The sequence below is a fragment of the Saccopteryx leptura genome, chromosome 3 (genome assembly GCF_036850995.1).
Source record: "Saccopteryx leptura isolate mSacLep1 chromosome 3, mSacLep1_pri_phased_curated, whole genome shotgun sequence".
NCBI classification, from domain to species: domain Eukaryota; kingdom Metazoa; phylum Chordata; class Mammalia; order Chiroptera; family Emballonuridae; genus Saccopteryx; species Saccopteryx leptura.
In genome coordinates this window covers 122,408,179-122,433,720 of record NC_089505.1, presented here as the reverse complement: position 1 = coordinate 122,433,720, position 25,542 = coordinate 122,408,179, and the positions used below count along the sequence as shown (strand labels likewise).

The 25,542-nt window shown below is 38.5% G+C and overlaps 1 protein-coding gene across 1 annotated transcript in view; it reads right to left on the bottom strand.

Moving 5' to 3' along the window:
• Nucleotides 1–25,542, bottom strand: part of LOC136397661 (selection and upkeep of intraepithelial T-cells protein 1-like) — a 98,423-nt gene that overhangs the window by 23,431 nt on the left and 49,450 nt on the right. The window contains exons 4-8 of the mRNA XM_066372166.1: nt 16,993–17,070; nt 15,006–15,350; nt 10,085–10,366; nt 7,310–7,414; nt 2,789–2,893 (exon numbers count right to left, since the gene is read on the bottom strand). Coding sequence (XP_066228263.1) covers nt 2,789–2,893; nt 7,310–7,414; nt 10,085–10,366; nt 15,006–15,350; nt 16,993–17,070 — 915 coding nt within the window. The remainder of the gene's footprint in view (nt 1–2,788; nt 2,894–7,309; nt 7,415–10,084; nt 10,367–15,005; nt 15,351–16,992; nt 17,071–25,542) is intronic.

Genomic DNA, 25,542 nt, shown 5'->3' with positions numbered 1-25,542 from the left:
ACACAAGAAGGTAAGCTGCCCCCTTGCTCCGCAGAAGGAAGGTTCAGTCTTCCAGCCCTAATCCAGCTGTCTGTGACCTGACCTTGCCTAGCCTGCTGAGACTTGCCACTGAAGGCTAAAGGTGCCCAGGATCATTGGCCTCATCTCATGTCACCGTGAACGAGCCTAGAGTATTTCTTTCTAGTAGCAGGTAAACTGATCTCATTTATTGTAAACACAAAGGCCATTTACTATGCCTTGCCTAATATTCACGTTTTATTTATCCCTCGAGGATCTCTACTGTGAGTATTGACAGTCTTATTTCTGTTGTATAGTGTCTCCTTTATTCCTCTTGTCTCAATGCCTCCATGCTTATTTTAGGTTGGGACCTGCTCCTAATTCCAGCTAAAAGCAATGGTCATTAGAACTTAGACTCTAACTGTAGAGTGTAGAATATGACAATTTCAGTGCCTTGTAGACTTTCCCTGAATATATGTAACTCCTGCTCTTTGGGACATTTCTCATAATGAAGTAAAATTGGGTTACAATTACAAATAATATGAAGCAGCAATGGTATTAACATAGACTTAGTGAAATTAGGTTAACATGTTAAGAACATTTGTAACTAATAATTTTATTTTGAATCCTGTTATATTGGTTAGAACTTTGTTTTTGTTTAATAATCTAGTAGGCTTTAGTCACTTTGTTGTATTAGGACACTTGTTATAGTATTTGTTAACATTAGCTGTTTGAATCTTATTGTTTATTATATATATTTTTTTCCAGTTTGCCTCAAAATCAGAACATAGTAATTCAAATGAGTAGATGTCACCCAAAACCAGTGGGGTTTTGGGACCCTTATTGCCAAAGGTTTATTTGAATCCAATTAGAAAAAGATTTTGCCAACAGGAAAGGAATAATTAAAGAAACCAGACTTAAAATCTATTACAAAAGGCATAATATCTGAATGTTTAGTTTGTGCCCAATTAAATACTAAGCAAAATAAGGAAATGATAGAAAAAACAGGAAGAAAGAAACTTTCCCAAATAAGCATTTAGAAATAGACTTTAATAAAATAATTAACAATCATTAGGAAGTTGCTATATAGAATTCTTTCCAGGTTTAGCTTGCCCATTCTAGAGTTAGGCCTGCATTTATGTCCACAGTTTCAAAGCTGGTAGGAAAGAAACTCAATATTAATTGGAAGCTAATTTGAAGTTACATTGTGCCCACAGGCACCAAAAGGTTCAGGGCAAATAAAATGCATAAATCAAATCATAAAGGAAATGTAACCACCCCTTCCTTAAGTACTTTTAGAGTTTGCAGGTTACTCAGCAAAACTGTTCAAAAGACTGTCCAAGAGGCACTTCCAGCATCGCCAAGTGATCCAGTACATCACCCAAGGACTGACTCTCATGTGGATGGGTCCACACACCATGATCCTGACCACTCCCACTGCTGCCAAGGTAGAAGGCATACCTGCCTGAGTCCATCATAGCTAGTTGAAGCCTGCAGACCCAGCAGAGGCACCCTCATGGACAACGGAGACTGACCCCACTAACCCTTGTAAGTTAACCCTGAGAAAGACAGCATGCCTTACTCCAACCACAAACCAGAAGCTGGTTGGTCTAAGTACAGTGAATGAGTGAAGAAACTTACTAAGGACTCCCTTTTCAATCAGACTTTAGGGAAAAGGGAAACTAGGGTAAAATGAAAACCAACTTAATTGTCACTAAAGGTTAAAAGTTTTAAAATTAAGAATTCTGACTACTGGTAAATTGTTATAAAAGCCAGTTAGTTTTATGTAAATTGCAAAAAGGTTTGGGTAATTTATAGGAAATTAATCAGTAATATTTGTTTCTTTAGTAAACTGTATTGCTATTAATGCTGTCTGTTATATATCTATTACATGTTATAAGTTAATATTTCTACAAAACAGCCTCATGCTCATCAGTAAATTAAGTCAAGGATTTGACTTAGGAAATAAAAGCAGTGGAGATTGTTGTAAGGTACCAAGAAGCTGCAAAATTAATATTGATATTCTAGGAGGAAAGGTTAGGCTTTTCTGTCCCATCCTTCCTGTGTTTTTTTTTTAAACAGAGACAGAGAGAGAGTCAGAAAAAGGGATAGATAGAGACAGACAGACAGGAATGGACAGAGATGAGAAGTATCAATCATTAGTTTGTTGTTGCACATTGCAACACCTTAGTTGTTCATTGATTGCTTTCTCCATATGTGCCTTGACTGTGGGCCTTCAGCAGATCGAGTAACCCCTTGCTCGAGCCAGCGACCTTGGGTCCAAGCTGGTGAGCTTTTGTTCAAGCCACATGAGCCTATGCTTAAGCTGGCGATCTCAAGGTCTCGAACCTGGGTCCTCGGCATCCCAGTCCGATGTTCTATCCACTGCGCCACTGCCTGGTCAGGCTACCTTGAAAGTCTTAATGTTTCTCTATATCCCTTGAACAAATGTTGTCAGCTTGTGCCATGATGTCATGCTCTCCCCCGCCCATGTGTGATCAAGGGTATATAAACAGCCCCTGAAATATTTTTTGGCTTGCACATGATTTGAGCTTCCAGAGTGCCCCATGTAAGCTATATGAGGCTGGCATATTTAATAAATCTCCTCCTTTAATAAAACTCTTCAAAATTCATCTGTACTTGGTGTCTGTATGTAAACCCACAGAATTGAGGTACGAGTACTTTACAACACATTCACACTCAGGGCTTTTAAACTAAAGTTCCCCAATCCAACTCATAGAGGGCCCAAGATTAGATAGGTGATTCTTTCCATTTTTCTAGTTCCACTTACCTCTATTCCAGCATTTCCAGTAGACAAAAAAGATGATAGAATGTATTAGGAATGGTAAACACTCAAACACAATTTCAAAAAGAATGGGATACTTATCCTGTAGAACTGAAAAAGATTAAAGAGAAAGACAATTAGGAAGAAAGATGTTGGGTAAATGAGTTTGTAAAATTAGTATTTTTTGAGTTTGCTCACTTTTATTGTTAAAAAATGGCATTGCGTGTGACCAGGCGGTGGCGCAGTGGATAGAGCATTGGACTGGGATGCAGAGGACCCAGGTTTGAGACCCATAGGTCGCCAACTTGAGCGCGGGCTCATCTGGTTTGAACAAAAGCTCACCAGCTTGGACCCAAAGTCGCTGGCTCAGGCAAGGGGTTACTTGGTCTGCTGTAGCCCCATGGTCAAGGCACATATGAGAAAGCAATCAATGAACAATTAAGGTTTCGCAACAAAAAACTAATGATTGATGCTTCTCATCTCTCTCTGTTCCTGACTGTCTGTCCCTATCTATCCCTCTCTCTGTCTCTGTTAAAAAAAATGGCGTTTGGCAGCCACATGTGTGATTGCCCTCAGAGCAGGGCTACTAATTGCAAATTGCAGATTGCATTCCTGCTTGGGAGGGGCCATTGTTTTGCTAATGTTTGCTGAAGGAGGGGTCTTTGTGGCCCCAGCCATTTTGTACAGAGAGAGCAGAGAGAATGCAGAGTGCTGAAGAAGAAGCCAGTTTGCAGAGGGACAAAAGATGTGCAGATGGGGAACCAGAGCTGAGGGACTTTTGTAAACTCCACTGAGACTGGTGGGCCTTTGATTCTAGGAAGAACCAGAGAAGATTCTCCTGGTTGTGGAACCAGAGAATGTGTTAGGGCTTGGGGAACCCAGAATGAAAGGGAATTTTCCCTGTGTGTTTGCTCATTGGCCAGTGTGAGATTTTAATAAAAGAATGGCCCACCATTTTCTGGCTCCACTGTTTCTTTACTGTCTTCCCAAATTCAGTGAGAACCTGCAGGCCATGACAACAGTGGCCACTGGCCATACAGAAGGCTTTAGGGGTACACTGGAATAACAAAACAACTTGTCAGACACAAGAAACTTCTTAAGGTCTCATTGCCATGTCTATTCAAACTATGTCAAAAGTCAGGCATGAAAGGCAGGATTGTGGGTGAAGATAAAGCCAGGAGTCAGGGCTTACAGTACTTTAAGCTAAGGATAGAGCAAGGTTAAAAGAATGACCTCTTCTTACTTCTCCTTATCCCATGCAGCATGTAATCAGCCTGGAAATAAGATCTAGAAAAATTAGGGTTCTGGTACTGTAATTTGTGAGTGCTTAAGGATCTAAATTTTTTTTTTTTTTTTGCATTTTTCCGAAGCTGGAAATGGGGAGGCAGTCAGACAGACTCCCACATGCACCCGACTGGGATCCACCTGGCATGCCCACCAGGGGGCGATGCTCTGCCCATCTGGGGCATCACTCTGTTGCATCCAGAGCCATGCTAGCGCCTGAGGCAGAGGCCACAGAGCCATCCTCAGCATCCAGGCCAACTTTGCTCCAATGGAACCTCAGCTGGGGGAGGGGAAGAGAGAAACAGAGAGGAAAGAGAGGGAGAGGGGTAGAGAAGCAGATGGGCGCTTCTCCTGTGTGCCCTGGCCAGGAATCGAACCCGGGACTCCTGCACGCCAGGCCGATGCTCTACCACTGAGCCAACCGGCCAGGGCCAAGATCTAAAATTTATAAGATAAAATAGTGGTAGTTTTTGGAAACTCTGAGCTATCTAAGAGAACAAAAGTGCTTTGAAATCCAACAATTTTTTTTACAGATGTAAAGACCTTAAGTTATAATGCAAGGCTCTTCTCTATCGCATCCCTGTTGTTCAGATATTTAACCCTTGCTTGAATATTTGTTTTCTAGGGAACTTACTGTAGGGTGAGAAAGATCATTTCAAAGCTGGACAACAATTCTTATTAAATCATGATTTCTTGTATCAAACTAGATTTAAAAAAAAATTTATTTACAGATTCATAACATTGCTCGAGGAAAATGACAAGATTGCTGGGTAATTCTGAGACATATAATACATGGAAAATAATTTTGAACACGTGGCTTAATGTGGAGAAAATCCAGATAGGAACATGACTTTATGTTTGTTTTTTATTTTTTATTTTTTATTTTTTTTAATTATAGTTGGCATGTAATATTATACTACTTTAAGGTGTACAACATAATGATTAGACATTGCTATACCTTATAGAGGGGTTTCCACTATAAGTCTAATACCAGCCTGGAACCATACATAGTTATTACAATATTATTAACTATACACTTTACACCCCTATGACTATTTTTAAAACTGTCAGTTTGTATTTCTGAATTCCCTTAACCTTTTTTACCCTCCTATCTAGCAATCATCAATTTGTTCTGTGTCCACGAGTTTGTTTCTGTTTCGTTTTGTTTGTTTATTTACTTTGTTTTTAGATTCCACATGGATGGACCAGGAGGATATTATGCTAAGTAAAATAAGTAAGAGAAAGACAAATATTGTATGTTTCTTTTTTTTTTAACAGAGACAGAGAGAGAGTCAGAGAGAGAGATAGACAGGGACAGACAGACAGGAACAGAGAGATGAGAAGCATCAATCATTAGTTTTTCGTTGCGCATTGCGACACATAGTTGTTCATTAATTGCTTTCTCATACGTGCCTTGACTGCGGGCCTTCAGCAGACCGAGTAACCCCTTGCTTGAGCCAGCAACATTGGGTCCAAGTTGGTGAGCTTTTTGCTCAAACCAGATGAGCCCACGTTCAAGCTGGCACCACGGGGTCTTGAACCTGGGTACTCAGCATCCCAGTTCGACGCTCTATCCACTGCGCCACCGCCTGGTCAGGCTGTTGTATGTTTCTTAAGACACAAATACCAGCAATTACCAACAAGAAATTTTTAAAGGGAAGAATTTTCTCACATTATGGTGAAAAAGGTAAAGGAATTAAGAAAAAAAATTCTTACAGACACAGACAACAGTGTGGAGATTGCAGAAGGGAAAAGAGAATGGGGGAGGTGACAAAGGGTAGAAGGGGGATACATGCTGATGGAGGGAGACTTGACTTACTGATGGTGAACACCCAATGCAATATGTAGATGATGTTGAATTATACACCTGAAACCTGTATAATTTTATTAACCAATGTTACCCCAATTAAAAAAAAAAAGGTCTATGAAGGGAAAGACTTTGGGTCCCTTCCCCTTTCCTATACTGTCAATATCTAGAACAGTGGCTAGTAAGTAGGAGATATTCAGTGTACATCTGCTGAGTGAATGAATGAATGAATAAGTCAAACTGTCTAATGAGTTAGTGACCTCTCCATCACTGCAACAATGCAAGAATGGTCTTCATACCCGTAAAACATGAAGAAGATCATGATGGTTGGAGCAAAGTGGCTGGCATTTGACACATCTAGTTTACAATGTTGGTTCTATATCTATATATTGTTTGAGCTTGAGCAATTTTTCCAAAAACTCTGATCCTTAACTTCTTCATTTTAAAAAATAGACTGGAACCATGAGTTGTTGGCTATAACCAGAAAGCCATAGAACAGGTTTGTTTAAATAATTTAGTAATATATTCACTACAAATTATTTACCACATCTGTTGACACATGATAAATACTTATTCAAAGTTGTAGAGTTCTTTATAAATTGGGTAGAGGGCTGAACAATTCAAAATTTTATTCTGTTTTAGCCTTATGTTTCCTGAATTATAGACAAATATAATTTTCATGAGAACTCTCAAAAGGCACTTTGTGAATTGTATATATGTCACTATAGATTAAATTATCTTCCCTAATCTCCCAGTCCATCTGGGAGAGCTTATAATGTACAACAGCTCTTTTCTTTCCAGAAATATTTGTATGTTGAGTATTAGATGTCATAATCTGTTACTTTGATTATTCATCTTGCATGTTCTGAAGGTCCTAAGGTCAAATACTTAAGGAATCATTCTCAAATGTACTGATACCTACTCTACTTCCTGCTATCAGTTCCCTGAAATTAAGCCTTCATTTCCTATCTCTAATGAGGATGAGAGAAGATTTATTTAGGTTAATTTCATAAGAAGAGCAAAAGGGGAATTGAAAGGAGATTCAGGAAGACCAAAAATCTGGTTATTGGTTCATCTATTTTTCTTTCTCTTGCCATCAAAAGAAAATATTCTGAACAATTTCAGAATATTTTTCTAAATATCCCTGGTTGTCTGTGGAAGATGATAGAATTACTATTATTGAGATTCTAAGTGATGGAAAATCAGCAACGATAGTTCTGAAAAGATCAAGAGATCTTGGTGATTATGGACACTGTAACAGCAGCAGTACCTGAGCCCTGGAGAGCCACAAAAGGACAAAAGATGCAGCTTACCATGAGCAATAATTCAGGATATTGAGACTTCTTTGGCAAAAATAGTAGTAGGATACATTGAGATTCAGGTTTAGATAGTTTTATATAAAACTTCTCTATGCACTTAATATCTGAATAAAATACCTTTTGGTCTGAAATACAGAAGACCTTGCACAGTGATAAAATACATCAGGAGGCATACATTCATACAGGACATTGTCAATGTAAACTCTGGTTTGAACAAGATATCTGAAAGAGAACAAAAAGTCTTAATCAGTAGGGCAGAAGGATCACAAGACTTCAATGGGCATGGAATGTTGGTGTTAAGGAAGGAGGACACACACTTATGGTCCCCGTAACACTCTGTAGTATGAACTTTGGCCTCAGATGAGGGCCACTGGCTAATGAAGCTGGACTAGGGCAAAGACCAGGACTTGGGAGTTATTGAGCAAGGACAGAACAGCCTTGAATGGAAAAATAACTTTGTACTTCTTCTCTTTCATTGCAGAGTACAAATCTATGAGATGAGGGAAATTACAAGACAGGGTCCTGAGCACCACATGGAGCTTGGGGAAGACACTGGCTGTGAAATTGGGTCAGGTGTGCCCTTGGTGATAGAGCTAGGAACTCCCCAAACTCCTCAAAGTTCAGAATATAGGGAAAGGGCAATAGCAGCATTTGTTCTACTGCTGCTGCCAATCACTAGTGACCTGGAGAGTGGGGTTTTAAAAGCCTTGAGAATGAGATATTGAGAAAAGAGAAAAGAGACAAGCATTGTTTCCCGGGAAATGAAGAAGATGAATTTAGAGACAGACAGACAAACCACAGAATCATACACGTAATACCTTCGTAAATTGTAATTTTCAGATGCAGAACACAAAATAAATATCCTAATGCAGTAAATGGTTTGAAAAAAAAAGCAAGCTACCTTGAGGTTTTGGCACCACATTATTGGAATTTGAGGGACACATGGATTCTAGAAACAGACAAAAAACAAAAACAACGGCTCCATTGTCAAGGTATCTCCCTTACTTGGCTATCACCGGAACTGAATTTGCTTTTTCATTATATAAAAGGTTTTCATTCAAATAAAAAAAAAATCAACCAGAAAAGAGTATGAAATTCAGAACAACATTGATTAGGTTGGCTAGTCCAAGACTCGTGGATGACTCCAAATAGAAATATAGGATTGAGGGGGAAACCAAAAGTAAGTCTCCCATGATGTAAAACAGAAGGTTGAAATTATGAATTGACTAAGGGAGTCAATTTTGGATTACTAAGGGACCAAAGCATGTATAGTTTTGATGGACAAGAGCAAAGGGCTTCCAAGATTTACTTATCAACTTTCTAATTATGTTTCCATGACGATGAAGAAAAAGGACATTTTGTAATTGTCTGATGCTAAGCCTTTGTGAACTGGACCTAGTTACACAGTTACTTTCTTCTGTTCAGGGGTACTCTATGAGTAAGGCTAAAACTGATCTGAGCTCACATCCAAAGACTCTCTGGTAGACACTGATGATGTCTTTCAGGGAATGCTTTCTTTTTCTTCTTTTCAGCAATAGTCCCTCTTGAAAAATACAACCAAAATAATTTCTTGTCCCTATGTTAAATAATACCAGGACCAATTTATGTCCTTGTGGTGAACAATTTTGGGGTTAGACACACTTTCTTGTTTCTATACTAAACAACTGAAGGCTAACAAGTTAGCTACTCATTCCAGGAAATAGTTATTCCTGGGAAATAAGACTGTGAATCAAATAAAATAGCTTATTTACCAAAACTAATGATGGGCTGGCTCATCAAGACTCACTTCAAGACCTTCATCTTACTGTGCTCACCAACCCAAAGCTGTTATAGTATAAGCTCCATTAATTCTAACTAGTTTCTCACCTTGCAAGACTTACTTTAAAATCACCAAGTAGAGGCTCTAAAACTTTAATTATCTTCCCCTAATTACCCAGTTTAGAATGCTATTAATATTCTGTCAAGATGATGTTCTCACTGCATTAGGTCTAATAAACTTAGTTTTGCTTGATCAACAGGTTTTCCAGATCTTTAAGGGAATTAGTCAATAATCTATTTGAATCTGAGTGTTTGAGTTACCTCATGGTGTACAGCCACATGAACTATCTAATTATTTCTATTATGTTTGAACTGCTGATGGGGAAGTCCTTTTGTATAACAGTTGAGTTATCCTACCTAAAAATTTGACCCTTTCACTATTACCTGTTGTCCTGTTCACTCACCTTAATTTCTCTGGGGACTACACATAGTCACAGACTGAAGCACAAATGACCATTTTACAGTGTGGACCTCTAATCTCTCTGATTACAACCATGCTTTTCCAGAGAAAAGTAACCTTGGCTAATGGGTGAGAAACTGGGATCTAATTCTAGATATATCACGTGCTGGTTGATGAATCTTAAGTAACTGACTTCTTTGCATATCTATTTCTTCACAAGGTAGTCGTAAAGTACACTTGTCACATCCATAATTTTAAAATCAATCTTAATTCTGAATATTACTTTATGTCTTATAAAGCTTACTTGTAATATTTTATTTCAAATTAAAAAAATATATTTTACCATATCTAAATGAGAAAAATCAATGATATTGAAAATTATATGACCCAAGTTTATAAAGCTAGGAATAGTGGCTCAAGCAACCCAAGTGACATAAAACTTTTGGAGCCTTGAGATGCTAAACAGAATAAAGACTCTCTCTAATTATTGCAAGACCTTCAATTTTTAAGAACAACACTCTTAGCATCTGGTGTTTTCCTTGTTCCTGGAGACTTAATTAGGTTTAAACATTCCATGCCTGCAGCAGTTCACTATTTATAAAGAAATCCCACCTAAGTTTGCAACACTGATGAAAAATATTCTTTCTTGATAGAACCAAGCTACAAGTACTCACCTGGTAGGGCTATACCTGCTCTTTTCTCTTGACCAGTAACTGGGTTAAGAAGGCAGCAAGTGACAGAACCATGACTGTTGTCTTCAAGAAGAACACTCATGTTCAGGTGTAATAATCCAGCTCCATCCAGAGAGAAGATTTTTGATGAGGCTGGAATTATATTCCCTCTGCTGTCTCTCCACTGCATCCGGGGTTGTGGGAACCACCCTTCTGAGTTACATTGCACCATGAGCCCTTTTTTATCAAGAACCTGAACATTAATCTGTATATCCAAGCCTAGAGCTAGAAGAGAAAGAAATGACATTAATTATTGGTGTGAACTCAAGAATTAAGAAGTAAATGTTTCTTTTCCCCTCTGTTGCCATAAATTTAAGAGTGATGACCACAGTTAAGGCAAGGATAACAATTCAATCCAAATTCAAGCTAGAAGGGTGCCAAAGGTATTAACCATAGAAGAAATTATTGATAAATTAGGCTTTAAATTTAATAATTTTTTCATCAAAAGACAGAATGTAGCAGGTGAAAAAGCAAACTATAGACTAGAAAACATTTATAACATATCTGAGAAAGGAGTGAGTCAAAAATATATTTGTGGCCCTGGCCGGTTGGCTCAGCGGTAGAGCGTCGGCCTAGCGTGCGGAGGACCCGGGTTCGATTCCCGGCCAGGGCACATAGGAGAAGCGCCCATTTGCTTCTCCACCCCTCCGCCGCACTTTCCTCTCTGTCTCTTATCTTCCGCCGCACTTTCCTCTCTGTCTCTATCTTCCCCTCCCGCAGCCAAGGCTCCATTGGAGCAAAGATGGCCCGGGCGCTGGGGATGGCTCTGTGGCCTCTGCCCCAGGCGCTAGAGTGGCTCTGGTCGCAATATGGCGACGCCCAGGATGGGCAGAGCATCGCCCCCTGGTGGGCAGAGCGTCGCCCCATGGTGGGCGTGCCGGGTGGATCCCGGTCGGGCGCATGCGGGAGTCTGTCTGACTGTCTCTCCCCGTTTCCAGCTTCATAAAAATGAAAAAAAAAAAAAAAAAAAAAAAAAAAATATATATATATTTGTAAAAATACCATAAATCAATAAGACAGACAAATATAGTTTTTACAATGGGCAAAGATTTAAAGCAGTATTTGAGATATATTTATATATATATATCAGAATCTTATATACTTAAATACCTTAATATATTATAAAACCAACAAGTGTTTACAAAGATGCTCAATACCACTATATCAGGGAAATGATAGTACTAATGAGGATAATGCTTACCAAACAGTAGCTTCATGAATATGTATGATAGCATTATTCATAACAGTCCAAAACTGAAACTAACCCAAATGTCCACTTATAGCACAGACTAGTACAAAAAAAAAAAGCAAAAAAACAAATTTTGCTGTTCATATTGTAATAACATAAATGAATAAGGGTGAGTCAATGTATGATTCCACTAATATCAAGTTCTAGAAGAGGTAAAATTAATCTATCATGATGAAAGTTAAAGTGATGATTACTTCAGTAAGAGGAAAGGGGTACTGACTGAGAAGGGGAAAGATAGAACCTTCTAGGGGGCTGGACATAGTCCATGTCTTGACCTGAAATGTGAGTTTATGGGTGACCCCATGTATAAAAATTGACTGAGCTGTACATTTAAGATGTGTGCACTCTAGTGTTTGTAGAGCACACCTCAATATAAAAAGAAAAATAATTTTTAAAAATCTAAATTAGAATAAAATTTCACTGGGTATTTCCATCTCTACATTGGCTATTTTGAACTGTGTATCATTCCTTTTTGAGCATTGAATCTGAATCAAGATTTTTTGAGAAGTATATTAGTATATAAATAATAAATAAATACATTTTTAAAAAATAGAAATGATTGGCCTGGCTGGTGACTTAGTGGATAGAGTGTCGGCCCAATGTATGGATGTCCCAGGTTTGATTCCTGGACAGGAGAAGTGACTATCTGCTTCTTTCTTCCCCCCTCTCCCTCTTCTCTCCCTTTCCCCTTCCTGTAGCCAATGGCTCAACTGATTTAAGAATGGCCAGAGGTGCTGAGGATAGCTCATCCTCACTTGGTATAAGTGCATCAGCCTCAGGCACTAAAAATAGCTTGGTTGCGAGCATGGCTCAAGATGGGCAGAGCATTGGCCCCAGACAGGGGTTGCTGTTGGATCCTAGCCAGGGCTCATATGAGAGTCTGTCTCACTATCTCACCTCCTCTCACCAAATAAAGTAAAATAAAAATAAAAAAATAAAAATAATAATAATAAAAAATAAAATAGAAATGATGTGTTTAGAGTTTTGGTTGCCCATTTTCCTGTTGAAGACAAACCAAATGTGGATGAAATACAAAAATCATTTTCTAAAAATCTCTCAAAGTTTTAACAAGATAAAGAACAATTACAGGACCCAAACAGGGGAAGGAGTGGAATTCAGGGAGGGCTTAGCCATTTCTGCCTCTGAATGTTTACTTGTCAGGGAGGATAGCTACTAACACTGAATTTCTTTCAGAGAATTTCTGGGAGTAAAATAGAGAGGATGGGAACCCAGTGGCTCAAAAGGATAAAGATCTGGTACATTAACCCCACCTAAACATATCAAATTTAATTAAATATAAATTAAAATAAAGAAGGCTGAGTAAATGTTCATCAATGTAATAAAGAAACATAGCAAATCTCTCTAAATCAGTCTGTAAGTTCAATTCCATTTCAATCATAATTTTGTAATTAAAATTCATACTATAAAGAGCTACAGCAGTTTTGAAGAAAGATAGCAAGATTAGAGGATATGTCCTATCATATACCAAGACACATAGTTATAGTAATTTATATAAAGTGGTATTGTATTAGGTATGGAAAATTAGATCATAATGACATAAAAGATATTCAAAATAACAACCCATTAAAAGACTCATGCAGAGATACGGACTTGGTAGACAACCGAAGTACCTTACAATTATTGGGAATAGTCAATAAACGTATATTTTAATATTGAAAATTATCTCATAAAAACACAAAAGTAAAATTCATATAATCAAGAATTAAATGTAAAAAAAGAATTTTAAAATTTTAAGCAGGTATCTTTACACAATGGGGATAGGAAGGGATTTCTTAAACAAGTCATAAATTATAATTAATAGACTGAATATTTGATAATATCAAAATTAGATATGTGTAACATAAATTACCATAAAAGTTTTTTAAAAATGCAATAGACTAAAAATCATTGCAACATAAATAAAAACTGAAATGTAATATCCAGAATAAATAACTATTCACATAAATTTTAAAAAATAAAAAAACTCAATAAAATGGGTAAAAATAATAAACAAGCAAGAATCAGAAAGGAAAAAAAATCAACTCTCCATTATATAACAAATAAAAATTTATTATTAATAAGGGAAACAAAAACTAAAATAAAAATTGCCAACATTGCCTGACCGGGTGGTTGCACAGTGGATAGAGCATCAGACTAGGATGCAGAGGACCCAGGTTTGAAACCCTAAGGTCACCAACTTCAGTACAGGCTCATCTGGCTTGAGCAGGGGCTCACCAGCTTGAGTGCTGCGGGCCACTGGCTTGAGCAGGGGATCACTTGCTCTGCTGTAGCCCCCCAGTCCAGGCACATATGAACAACTGAGATGCTTCAATAAAGAATTGATGTTTCTCATCTCTCTCCCCTTTTGTCTGTTTGTCCCTATCTGTCACTCTATCTGTCTTTGTAAAAAAAAAAAATTGCCAAAGTTTAAAAGCATGATAATTCCAAGTATCAGTATGGATTTAGCTTTTGCATGACTTGTGTCAAATATAAATTGATCCAATCATTTTGATGGGTAATTACCAAAGTAATTTGTCAATATTTGTACACAGTGGCCTAGCAACTTAACTGCAAACTGTATATCCTAAAAGAACTATTGCATGCAAATATTATAGTCTAACATAGGAACTGAAACATGTCTACTATCTTAATGTCTATTGATACTATTGATATGGGAATATATTAATCAATAGTCATATATTTATGGGGTAGAATACTACACTACAGTTAAAAATAATGAATATACCTACTTGAATAAGGATGGGTTAATATCAAAAATAAAATACTAAGGCCCTGGCCGGTTGGCTCAGTGGTAGAGCATCGGCCTGGCGTGCGGAGGTCCCGGATTCGATTCCCGGCCAGGGCACACAGGAGAAGCGCCCATCTGCTTCTCCACCCCTCCCCCTCTCCTTCCTCTCTGTCTCTCTCTTCCCCTCCCGCAGCCGAGGCTCCATTGGAGCAAAGATGGCCCAGGCACTGGGGATGGCTCCTTGGCCTCTGCCCCAGGCGCTGGAGTGGCACTGGTTGCAATAGAGCGACGCCCCGGAGGGACAGAGCATCGCCCCCTGGTGGGCAGAGCGTTGCCCCCTGGTGGGCGTGCCAGGTGGATCCTGCTCGGGCGCACGCAGGAGTCTGACTGTCTCTCCCAGTTTCCAGCTTCAGAAAAAAATAAAAATAAATAAAATAAAATAAAATAAAATACTAAAAGTATAATTCTATTAATAGAATATGTTTACTGATACTATGATGCAAAATTTAAAAACACACAAAATAATACCATCTATTTTTATGAATGCCTGTACGTAAATCAAAAGAGACAATATGAGTTTAATGGTTATTGCTGGTAAAGGAAAAAAATGAATGGCATTACTGATGTACAAAGGTGACTTTAATTTGATCAGAAGTAAATACAGCAAATTGTTAACCAAGTATCTAGGTTATTATATCATTCTATGTATTTTTCTATAAATTATATTATTTAATTTTATTTGAAAGTTATAAATTTTAAAAAATGCCCTAAGATCTATTTTTCATGGTTCGGCATTCATGAATTCTGGATCATGGATCCAGAGCAGCGCTACCAAGGAAACTGGGAGAAGACTCCTCCATCCTTACCTGCTACCTTCAGATCCATGCTGGCTTCTTCAGAGGTGCCCCCATCTTTAAAGAAGCAGTGGTACTTCCCCTCATCAGAAACACTGATATTGTGGATTCTGAGGGTCATTCTGCCCTCTTTCAGGGCGTCCTTCAGGAACACTGTGCGATTCATGTAGTTCTGAGCGCTTTTTTCAGAGAGCTCTTTCTCTTTCTTGTAAACGGAAACCAGTTGGTAGTGGTCCCGATACCAGCCCACCTGCATGTGCTCTGCACTCTGTGGTGGGGAGAGCTGGCAGCCGAGTTCAGCGTGTCCGCCTACCATGACCACCTGGTGGCTCCTGGAGCTGCTCACCGTGAACTGCTCTGTGGAGGAAGTCAGAGACCAAGGTTTTAGTCTGAAGGCCACAGAAGCATGCTTCATCCTCATCCCTCTGCTCCGGACACACTGGCCTTCTTTCTGGTTCTTGGTGTCAAGTCCTTTGTGACTCAGAACCACACTCTCAGAGGTATCTTCACTCTGACAGCAGCACTCCAGTCTCTGCCTCAGTATCTCTCAGATCCCAGCTGAAATGTCAATTCCTTAGGGAATTTTTTTATGACCACCCACTTAACATTTTCCCTAATCATACTTGACTATGACTTCATAGCACATATCACTACCTGATATTTTAAAATTTCTGACTTTATTTTCTTTCATGGCCCACTAATATACAAGTCACGCAACAGCAGAGTTTTGTCTTATCCCCTTTTTAAATTCTCTTTATTATCCCCCATGTATAAAACATTGCCTGAACATATTAGGCCCCCTGTAAATACTTAACAGAATAATGGAACATATTCCCATTGTCTAGAGGGGGGATATGGACCACTATTGCTGATTAATACCCTCTACTTATCAAATACACAGCTGCTATTTTCAGCATCCATTTTTGGCAGAATAAATATAGCCACACATTTTTGATGCCTTGTCCATGTAGAGGAAGGGTTTATGTTCCTTCCTCTTGAAACTGTGTACTCTTTGCTCAGTAGGTAGAATATGGAAGAAGAGGACCTGCAATAATTTATGAGCCTATTTTAAGTGAACATCTCTCTCTCTCTCTGTAACAGTCTTTCTGGAAGCCATAAGCTGCCAAAAGGAAGTCTGACTACCCTGAGACCTCCATGACAGAAAAGCCATGTTGACATACCGTTTGATAATGCCAGCCCATCCCCAGCCTTCCAGCCTACGCCATCAAAGAGCCAAAGGTGAATGAAGACACCTAGGGCTCTTCAGACTATTCTGCTCACCATCTGAATACACCAAATGACCTCAATCTGTGTCCCATGGAACAGAAGAATGCCTTGGCCGGATTCCTGACACTAAAATTATGAGGTACAATAAAGAGATTGTTTTAAGTCGCTCATTTTGGGGATAATGTGTTATGAAGCTATAGGCGACTGTCACACAGCTCCTCCCATACTCTGAGTTTCGGCTCCTTTCAGCTGCACCAAGTTCCTTCCTGTCTCTGCCAACAATGTTTATCCTCTCACAGTAAGAAATCGGCATTATAAAACTGAAGGCCCACGGCACTAAGAAAAATTTGTGGCCAGATCCAGCTCACACCCACTACTTTATTTGAGGTTCTACTGAACTTATAACTCTAAACTAAACTTAAAGTGACATAAATGATCATGGTTTGTTTTTAAGTATAAGGGACTCATTAAGATTTGCCAGTGAGAATCTGAGCCTTTTAGAGGGAAATAGTTTTCATTTATCTCTCTTCTCCTAGGCACGTCATCATAGTTCTGTGGCATGGAGTTGGGATTGAGAAAGAGAGTCACTGAAATAACATTTCTTAATCATAATTTGTTTTAAGACTAATTGCCACCCTCAAAACTGTAACAGAAAGAGTGGAACCTGAGGAACACTGGTGGTAAAGTGTCCTCATTTCCTTCACAGTTATTTACCTCCATTATCTTTCTTTATCAATGTGACACAGCATGAAAAAGAAATAGATATCCCTACCTGAGGTGAGCACCATCTGTAAGAGAAGTATGGTCGCAAAGTATCCAGATACAAAGGAAAATGGAGACTCCATCACACCTGGAAGATGAAATGCAATTATGGGATCAGACAGCAAGAATCATGGTCACACACACACACAGCCCAGAAAATTTAGAAATTCCGTCTTTTGAGAGAATTCCCTTTTACGTGCAACCAAAGGACTTAGTCAAACCTCAAATGTCAGGTCCATTGAGATGATTTCTTTTTCTCTTTCCTTCCTGTGCTCTTACTGTGGCTATTTGCCTTCCCCTAGTTTCTATTCTAAAAGGCAGCTGTGGTAGACAAGAGCATCGAGGTCCACAGAACCCAGCTAGGCACGTCCCCACTCACTTGGCCCCTTCTGCCCCTTGGCCTGGGCCATGTCCTGAATGGAGAGTCCTGTCTGCTGCTTCTGATATTCCTCATTTCCTGAAGGAAACACGTGTGTGCCTTCTCCTGGGGGGGGGGGGCAGGCCAGCATTAGCAAAATATTGATAAGCTCACTGTTATAAGCAGAGCCTGACCAGCCTGAACCCATGGAATTTCTGGCCGCACCCACTACTTCTATATTCAAAGGAAATACCACATCAGGGAGGTAGGATCTAGATTCCCCAGTAGCTGCCCAAAGGGCCTGAGTGAAATAATTCATATGTGAAGGGGTGTTAACAGGTAATAAGAATAAGCAAGCAGAGCCTGACCAGGCAGTGGCGCAGTGGATAGAGCGTCAGGCTGGAATGCGGAAGGACCCAGGTACGAGACCCCGGTCACTGGCTCGAGCGGTGGGTTACTCAGTCTGCTGAAGGCCCGCGGTCATGGCACATATGAGAAAGCAATCAATGAACAACTAAGCTGTTGTAACGAAAAACTGATGATTGATGCTTCTCATCTCTTTCCGTTCCTGTCTGTCTGTCTCTATCTATCCCTCTATCTGACTCTCTCTCTGTCCCTGTAAAAAAAATAAAAAATAAAATAAAAAAAAGAATAAGCAAGAAGATAAATGCCACTCCTTTCTTGCTTTACTTCCTAATTCCTCCCACTCCCAGACTTGCTGCCTAAGTGGCAAAGCCCACCCCTAATAAAATCTTAGTAATAAGTTGGGCTCGTTTTCTAAGAATCCTGGATGCAAAAAAATAAAATAAAATAAAAAGACTGCTAAAATATGGAGACACATATTATTAGCATGCTGGATTAAGGGACATATATTTTGTTTCATAATCTCAACAGTTAAGCAAAGTCTGGTTCATGAAGGTTTTCATATATGTCAATAAATAAAATATTGGATTTTACCTGCTAGAATATATTACATGCAAACATAAACAGTGTAATTTTATTTTGAGATTGTTTTATAATACAAGAACATAAACTTATGTATCAAAGGAGAGAAAAGATACAGGTTAGATGTCTCTTGTAATGGTTTAATCTACTCAATAAAAAGCAAATGGAGTGGGAAAGAATGAGATAGATGAAAGCGATGGCACAGATTAGGGGTAGATATTTGCAAAACTTCAACTGATAAAAGCATTCATATTCTGAATATATATTTAAAAGATTTTTAAGTAGATAAGTCCAAAGAAAAATAGACCAGGGATCTGAATAGTCTTGACATAGAAAATACCCAAATAGGCCTGACCAGGCAGTGGTTCAGTGGACAGAGTGTTGGAGTGGGACGCAGAGGACCCAGGTGCGAAACCTGAAGTGCAAGCTCATCTGGCTTGAGTGCGGGCTCTCCAGTTTGAGCATGGGGTCACTGGCTTGAGGAAGGGTCACTTGCTTTGTTGTAGCCCCCTGGTCAAGGCACATAGGAGAAAGCAGTCAATGAATAACTAAGGTGCCGCAATGAAGAATTGATGCTTCTCATCTCTCTCCCATTCTGTCTGTCCCTATCTGTCCCTCTCTCTCTGTCACAAAAGAGAAAAAAAAATTAATTAAAAAAAGAAAATACCCAAACATCAGAAAAGATGTATAACCTCATAAGAATCAGGAAACTGTACATTAAAATCCCAATGTAATATTGCTTCACCCACCAGAATGGGTACAATGGAAAAGGCTGACAATACCAAGTTTTGATGAGGATGTGGTGTAATGTGGCATACAGGGCATTCCTCATGTTCATGGCTGGTTTTGAGTGCATTAGTTGGTAGTAAGATAAAGCAATCCCCCCTATTTGTGGTGATACATTCCAAGCCCCCAGAGATGCCTGAAACTGTATATAGTACTGACCCTTATATGTACTATGTTTTTTCTTATACATGCAAATACTTTATAGCTTCTCTTTGGCATATCTGAACTGCCGGCATCACTATTCTTACACTTTGGAGGTATTACTAGGAAAAATAAGGCTGACTTGAACCAAGCACTGTGATACCACAACAGTTGGTCTAATAACCACGATAGCTGCTAAGTGTGTAATGTGCAGCATACACAGTGTGCGTCCATTGGACAGCGGGATGATTTTTGTCCTAGGTGGGATGAAGCAGGTCAGTATGACATTTCATCATGTTACTCAGAATGGCATGTAATTTAAAGTTCATGAGATTTATTTGTGAAATTTTCCATTTAATACTTTTACACCATGGTTGACTCTGGGTAACTGAAACTGCAGAAAGTGAAACCACAGATAAGAAGGAATTATTGTATTTATATTTGAAAGTAATTCAGCATCTTCCACTAGAGTTGTAAATAAACATAGCCTATGATCCAGCAATTCTACATCTGAGTATATAATTAATACACTGGGGAACAATATTTTTTCATTTTTCTGTTGCATAAGGTTTTAGAACTGTTTCTATATATTTCTGCATCGCTGATTCCAAATCTGAAATCTGTTTTTTGGTGTATGCTCTAGTTTTTATGCAATTTTAATTTCTTTTTGTTACAGTTATTGGCATGCATGGGTTTTTAAATTGGAGTTAAAGGGCAACAACTCTTGGATTGAACATAACCACAAGGCAATTAATGTTTTACAAACATCACTTTTACATAATTGTAGTTTTTTTATTTTTTAATTTATTTTTATTTATTCATTTTAGAGAAGAGAGAGAGAGAGAGAGAGAGAGAAGGGAGAAGGAGCAGGAAGCATCAACTCCCATATGTGCCTTGACCAGGCAAACCAGGGTTTTGAACCAGCAACTTCAGTATTCCAGGTCGATGCTTGATCCACTGCGCCACCACAGGTCAGGCCTGTAGTTGTTTTTAAATGTAAAAAATTATCTGATAAAAACACTCTCTTATTTTGTTTTAAGATTGAATCATGGCTTCTTCAAGTAGGCGTAAATGTAAGAATAGTCCTGACACCTTCTGTTATATATGAGGCTGTTATATACTTCAACGTCAAAGGCTCAATATTTCATCATTTATGACATGTACATATATTCCCTATTTTCAAGTTCCCCTTGGTAATCAAGAAAAGAATTGGGCTCCTCATATTGCATGTCATAATTGTGAGGAAATGCTTCATGACTGGACAAAAAGAAAACACAAAGGAATGCCTTTTGATATTCCCAGGGTTTGGTGTGAACCTAAGGACCACAGCAATGACTGTTATTTCTGTCTGATCCATACGAAGGGCATCGGCAAGAAAAGATGGCATATGATCGCATATCCTAATATTCCTTCAGCAATACGACCTAGCCCACACTCTGAGACACTCCCAGTTCCAGTTTTCAATGGTTTTATTTCTTCTAAGGACTAAGAAGGTGAACATGGTGATCAAGTGTATTTTGATACGATGCATGAGGAAATGGTTTTAGAATCTGAAGCGTCTTCTTCTGATGCCAAGCAGTCATTAACCCCTCAGCAGTTTAGCCAACCCGAATTGAATGACTTAGTAAGAGATTTGGGCCTATCAAAGAAAGCAGCTGAGTTATTAGCCTCCAGGCTTCAAGAAAAGAATGTACTTCACCAGTCAGCTAGTATCCCATTTCAGGAAGCATAAACAAATTTTTGTGGACTTTTTTTCTGAAGACAAACATTTTGTTTTCTGTTATGATATCAGTAGTCTTCTCAGCCAGCTAGGTATTACAACTTAACAGTCCAACAGAATGGCAGCTATTTCTTAACAGCTCTAAATAGAGTCTGAAATGTGTTCTACTACACAACTGTAATGTTTATGCAGCAGTTCCAATTGGTTATTCAACTCATCTGCAAGAAGATTATAATGACATAAAAATTGTCCTTGACTTTCTAAAGTATGAGGAGCATAACTTGATCATTTGTGTGGATCTTAAAATAGTAAATTTCCTGCTAAGACAACAGAGAGGTTTCACGAAGTATCCTTGCTTTCTGTGTTTGTGGGACAGCCGAGCTCGGGAGAAACACTGGACACAGAAGGAGTGGCCGAAACATGAAGCTCTGGAAGTAGCAAAATATTGTGAATGAACCTGTAGTTAATCAAGACAGGATCATTTTCCCCCCACTTCACATCAAACTTGACTTAATGTAGCAGTTTGTTCAGGCTTTGAATAGAGAAAGTGAATGCTTTCAACATATTATTTCTGCTTTTCCTGCCTTGTCTTTTGAGAAGATAAAAGCAGGTGTATTCGATGGACCTCAAATTCAAACCCTCATATGTGACGAAGAATTTGCCAGGAAGATGAATAAGGAGGAGAAAGCAGCATGGCAGTCTTTTGTGGCAGTTACAAAGAACTTCCTTGGCAACAACAAAAAAAAAGCAGAAAACTATGAACTTCCGGTTCAAAGGATGCTGTTGGCTTTCTGTGACATTGCATGTAACATGAGCATTAAGATTCACTTCCTGAACAGTCACCTTGATAAGTTTCCCGAAAATCTTGGAGCTGTTAGTGATGAGCAGATTACTGCTGGAGCATCAAACGAGATTGTCCTCAATAAGTACACAAACGCAAGAGCTACAAACGCAAATTTTTGCCTGAATAAAATTTAAATAAGTTTTGCGCAAATTTTATGATTAAAATAAGTGTTTTAATATGTTCTATTTCAAAATTGTAGACAAATTCTGATGCCATCATATCTTTTAGTGTATTTGCTGCATTATATAAATTATTATATTTTCACAAAGATGATGCCCAAGAAGACATTCTATTTCATTATGTTAAACTAAATGTTGAAAATTTTACAATAAGATGAAAACCTGGCCCTGGCCGGTTGGCTCAGCAGTAGAGCATCGGCCTGGCGTGCGGGGGACCCGGGTTCGATTCCCGGCCAGGGCATATAGGAGAAGCTCCCATTTGCTTCTCCACCCCCCCCCTTCCTCTCTGTCTCTCTCTTCCCCTCCCACAGCCAAGGCTCCATTGGAGCAAAGATGGCCCGGGCGCTGGGGATGGCTCCTTGGCCGCTGCCCCAGGCACTAGAGTGGCTCTGGTCACGGCAGAGCGACGCTCCGGAGGGGCAGAGCATTGCCCCCTGGTGGGCAGAGCATCGCCCCCTGGTGGGCAGAGCATCGCCCCTGGTGGGCGTGCTGGGTGGATCCCGGTCGGGCGCATGTGGGAGTCTGTCTGACTGTCTCTCCCCGTTTCCAGCTTCAGAAAAAAAAAAAAAAAAGATGAAAACCTAAAATCTTGAATTGCAAGAAAACTGTAGCTTACAGAGAAAAACTAATGTCAGATTTGAGATCAGCACACTCGAATTAGGTAAGAACAAGTATTTTTGTGGATGCAACAAAAATTTTGTTCCCCAGTGAAATCAAAGAAATACATGCACATATGAACAAGAGATATGTACAATAAATTTCATAATTATTAGTAATAACTAAATTAGGAATAATATAAATATCAGAACAGCAAACCTACACATATAATGCAAAATAATATTAACACCCAACAAACAATTTTGCAAACATAATGCTAATAACTGAGTGTTAATCACTTTTTAAAACTCTTAATTAACTGCATATTCTTTTATGAGTTTTTTTATTTTTTGAGAGAGAGAGAGAGAAAGAAAGAGAGAAGCATTAACTCAATGTTCCACTTAGTTGTGCCATTGATTGCTTCTCATATGTGCCCTGACCATGGTTCTAACTGGCCACCTCTGAGGTCAAGCCTGAACCTTGAGGATAGAGCCCATGACCCTGGGATGTAGCCAGTAATCTTGGGCTCTGAGACAGTGCTCTATCCACTATATCACCAGCCAGGGTCTTTTTTTTTTTTTTTTTTTTTGTATTTTTACACAGAAAATAATATTTTTTGAAATAATTATTTTTGTTCTATTTTTTAGAGAATTGCTTATATATAAAATACTTTTATTGAATAAGATTATTTGCAGCCACTAAAAAATACACCATGCAAAAATATGCCTAATAAAATTTTACATAAAAATAAAGCTACAAAACAGACATATAAATACAAAGTAGTCATATCGTGCATAGATATGGTACTATATTTTCATAAAAATTATCTCACAAGCAACTATTATAAATGCTTATGCCCAGGAAAAAATACAAAACAGAGTCAGTTATGATTTTGTCTGGATGATGAGATAAATCAGAAATTTTATCTCTGTCTTTGGCTTTTCCATAATTTCTAAATCTCATAAAATTGGTACAAATAAATTTTGTTTTGGGGTTGTTGTTTTTTTACAGAGACAGAGAGGGAGTCAGAGAGAGGGATAGACAGGGACAGGCAGACAGTGACAGAGAGAGATGAGAAGCATTAATCATCAGTTTTTCGTTGTGACACCTTAGTTGTTCATTGATTGCTTTCTCATATGTGCCTTGACTGCGGGCCTTCAGCAGACTGAGTAACCCCTTGCTCAAGCCAGTGACCTTGGGTCCAAGCTGGTGAGCTTTTGCTGAAACCAGATGAGCCTGCGCTCAAGCTGGTGACCTCGGGGTCTTGAACCTGGGTCCTCCGCATCCCAGTCCGATGCTCCATCCACTGCACCACCACCTGGTCAGGCGGTACAAATAAATTTTGAAAACAGGAAATAATGTATTAATTAAAAAATTTTTTTCTTTTCTTGATCTGGTACCCCACCTCCAAGTTAACATCTGAATTATTTATAGTCCTTTACCTCTGCATTTCTTGAATGAGTTGGTGATGCTTATTTTTCCTGTACTTAAGTACCATTAATTCACTTCATAATCTGTTTCCAGTCCAGACTCATGATACTTTTTTTGGGGGTGGGGGGACAGAGACAGAAAGAGAATCAGAGAGAGGGATAGATAGGAACAGACAGGAAGGGAAAGAAATGAGAAGCATCAATTTTTCTTTGTGGCACTTTAGTTGTTCATTGATTGCTTTCTCATATGTGCCTTGACCGTGGGGCTACAGCAGACCGAGTAACCCCTTGCTCAAGCCAGCAACCTTGGGGCCAAGCTGGTGAGCTTTTCTCAAGCCAGATGAACCCACGCTCAAGTTGACGACCTTGGGGTCTCGAACCTGGGTCCTCCCATCCCAGTTCACCACTCTATCCACTACGCCACTGCCTGATCAGGCCAGACTCATGATACTTTTTTCTTCAAGGTAGTATCTGCCATCTAATTTCTGTTCTCACCTTGACATCTCTGAAGTATTTAGAAGTGTTGACACTGTTAGAGTCTTTCTCTTTCTTGAGATAGTCTCCTCCCTTACTTCCCACAATTTATTTGTTTTCTTACAAATGTTTATCAATATTTGATATATGGTAGGCAGCATTCATTCTAGGCTGCTGGAATATATCAATGAAAAGAAACAGACAAAATATTTTGTTTCTTCATTAACAAAATACTTGCATTTCTTCCAACAGGGTTAGTATATATAGATTTTTGAAACTATCAATTATTAACAAAAGTAGCAAAAATATTAAGTCCTCAGGAATAAATGTAGCAAAAATGCAAAATTTTTATTAATTAAATTATGACACTGTTATAATAGTATCTATTGAAAGATCATTATTCTAAATCCCAGAAAGATGAGTGTTTATGGATTAGAAAATTCGATGTTATAAATGTTGAGTCTACACAAAACATTCTTTTGATTCACTGCACTGTCAGCCAAAATTTTGAATTTTTTGTTTTTTTTGTTTTGTTTTGTATTATAAATCTTAAAACAATGATTCTAAAACAGAGAGAACAATGGTGAGTCAAGAAGAGCCAAGATTCTCCTTCTGAAGAAGAACAATGTGAGAAAATTAGTTAACTGATATCAAGACTTACAAAACTATTAAAATTTTAAAAAGTTGGGGTATTAGTGTGGAAATAGATGACTAGATTAATCAACAAAGTGGAGACACCAAAATAGACCCAAACAGCCCTGGAAACCTGATCCACGATAGAACTAGCATTGTGAATCAATTATGAATCCTATCCCATGAATAGTGCTGAGACAATTACTTGGGTGAAGTGAAGATTCTAAGTCTATAAGCCATATATATATAAGCTAAGTCAAAACTATAAAAATGTTATGTCATTTAATAATAATATAATTTTATGAAATTGGGATGTGGAAAAATGTCTTAAACCATGAATAAAATAGCAATGGAAAATATTAAATTCAACTGTATTATACTTAATAATATGCTTATCTGAACACTTTATGAAAATAGCAAAATGGCAAGCCCTGATATAGAAAAAGACATCTG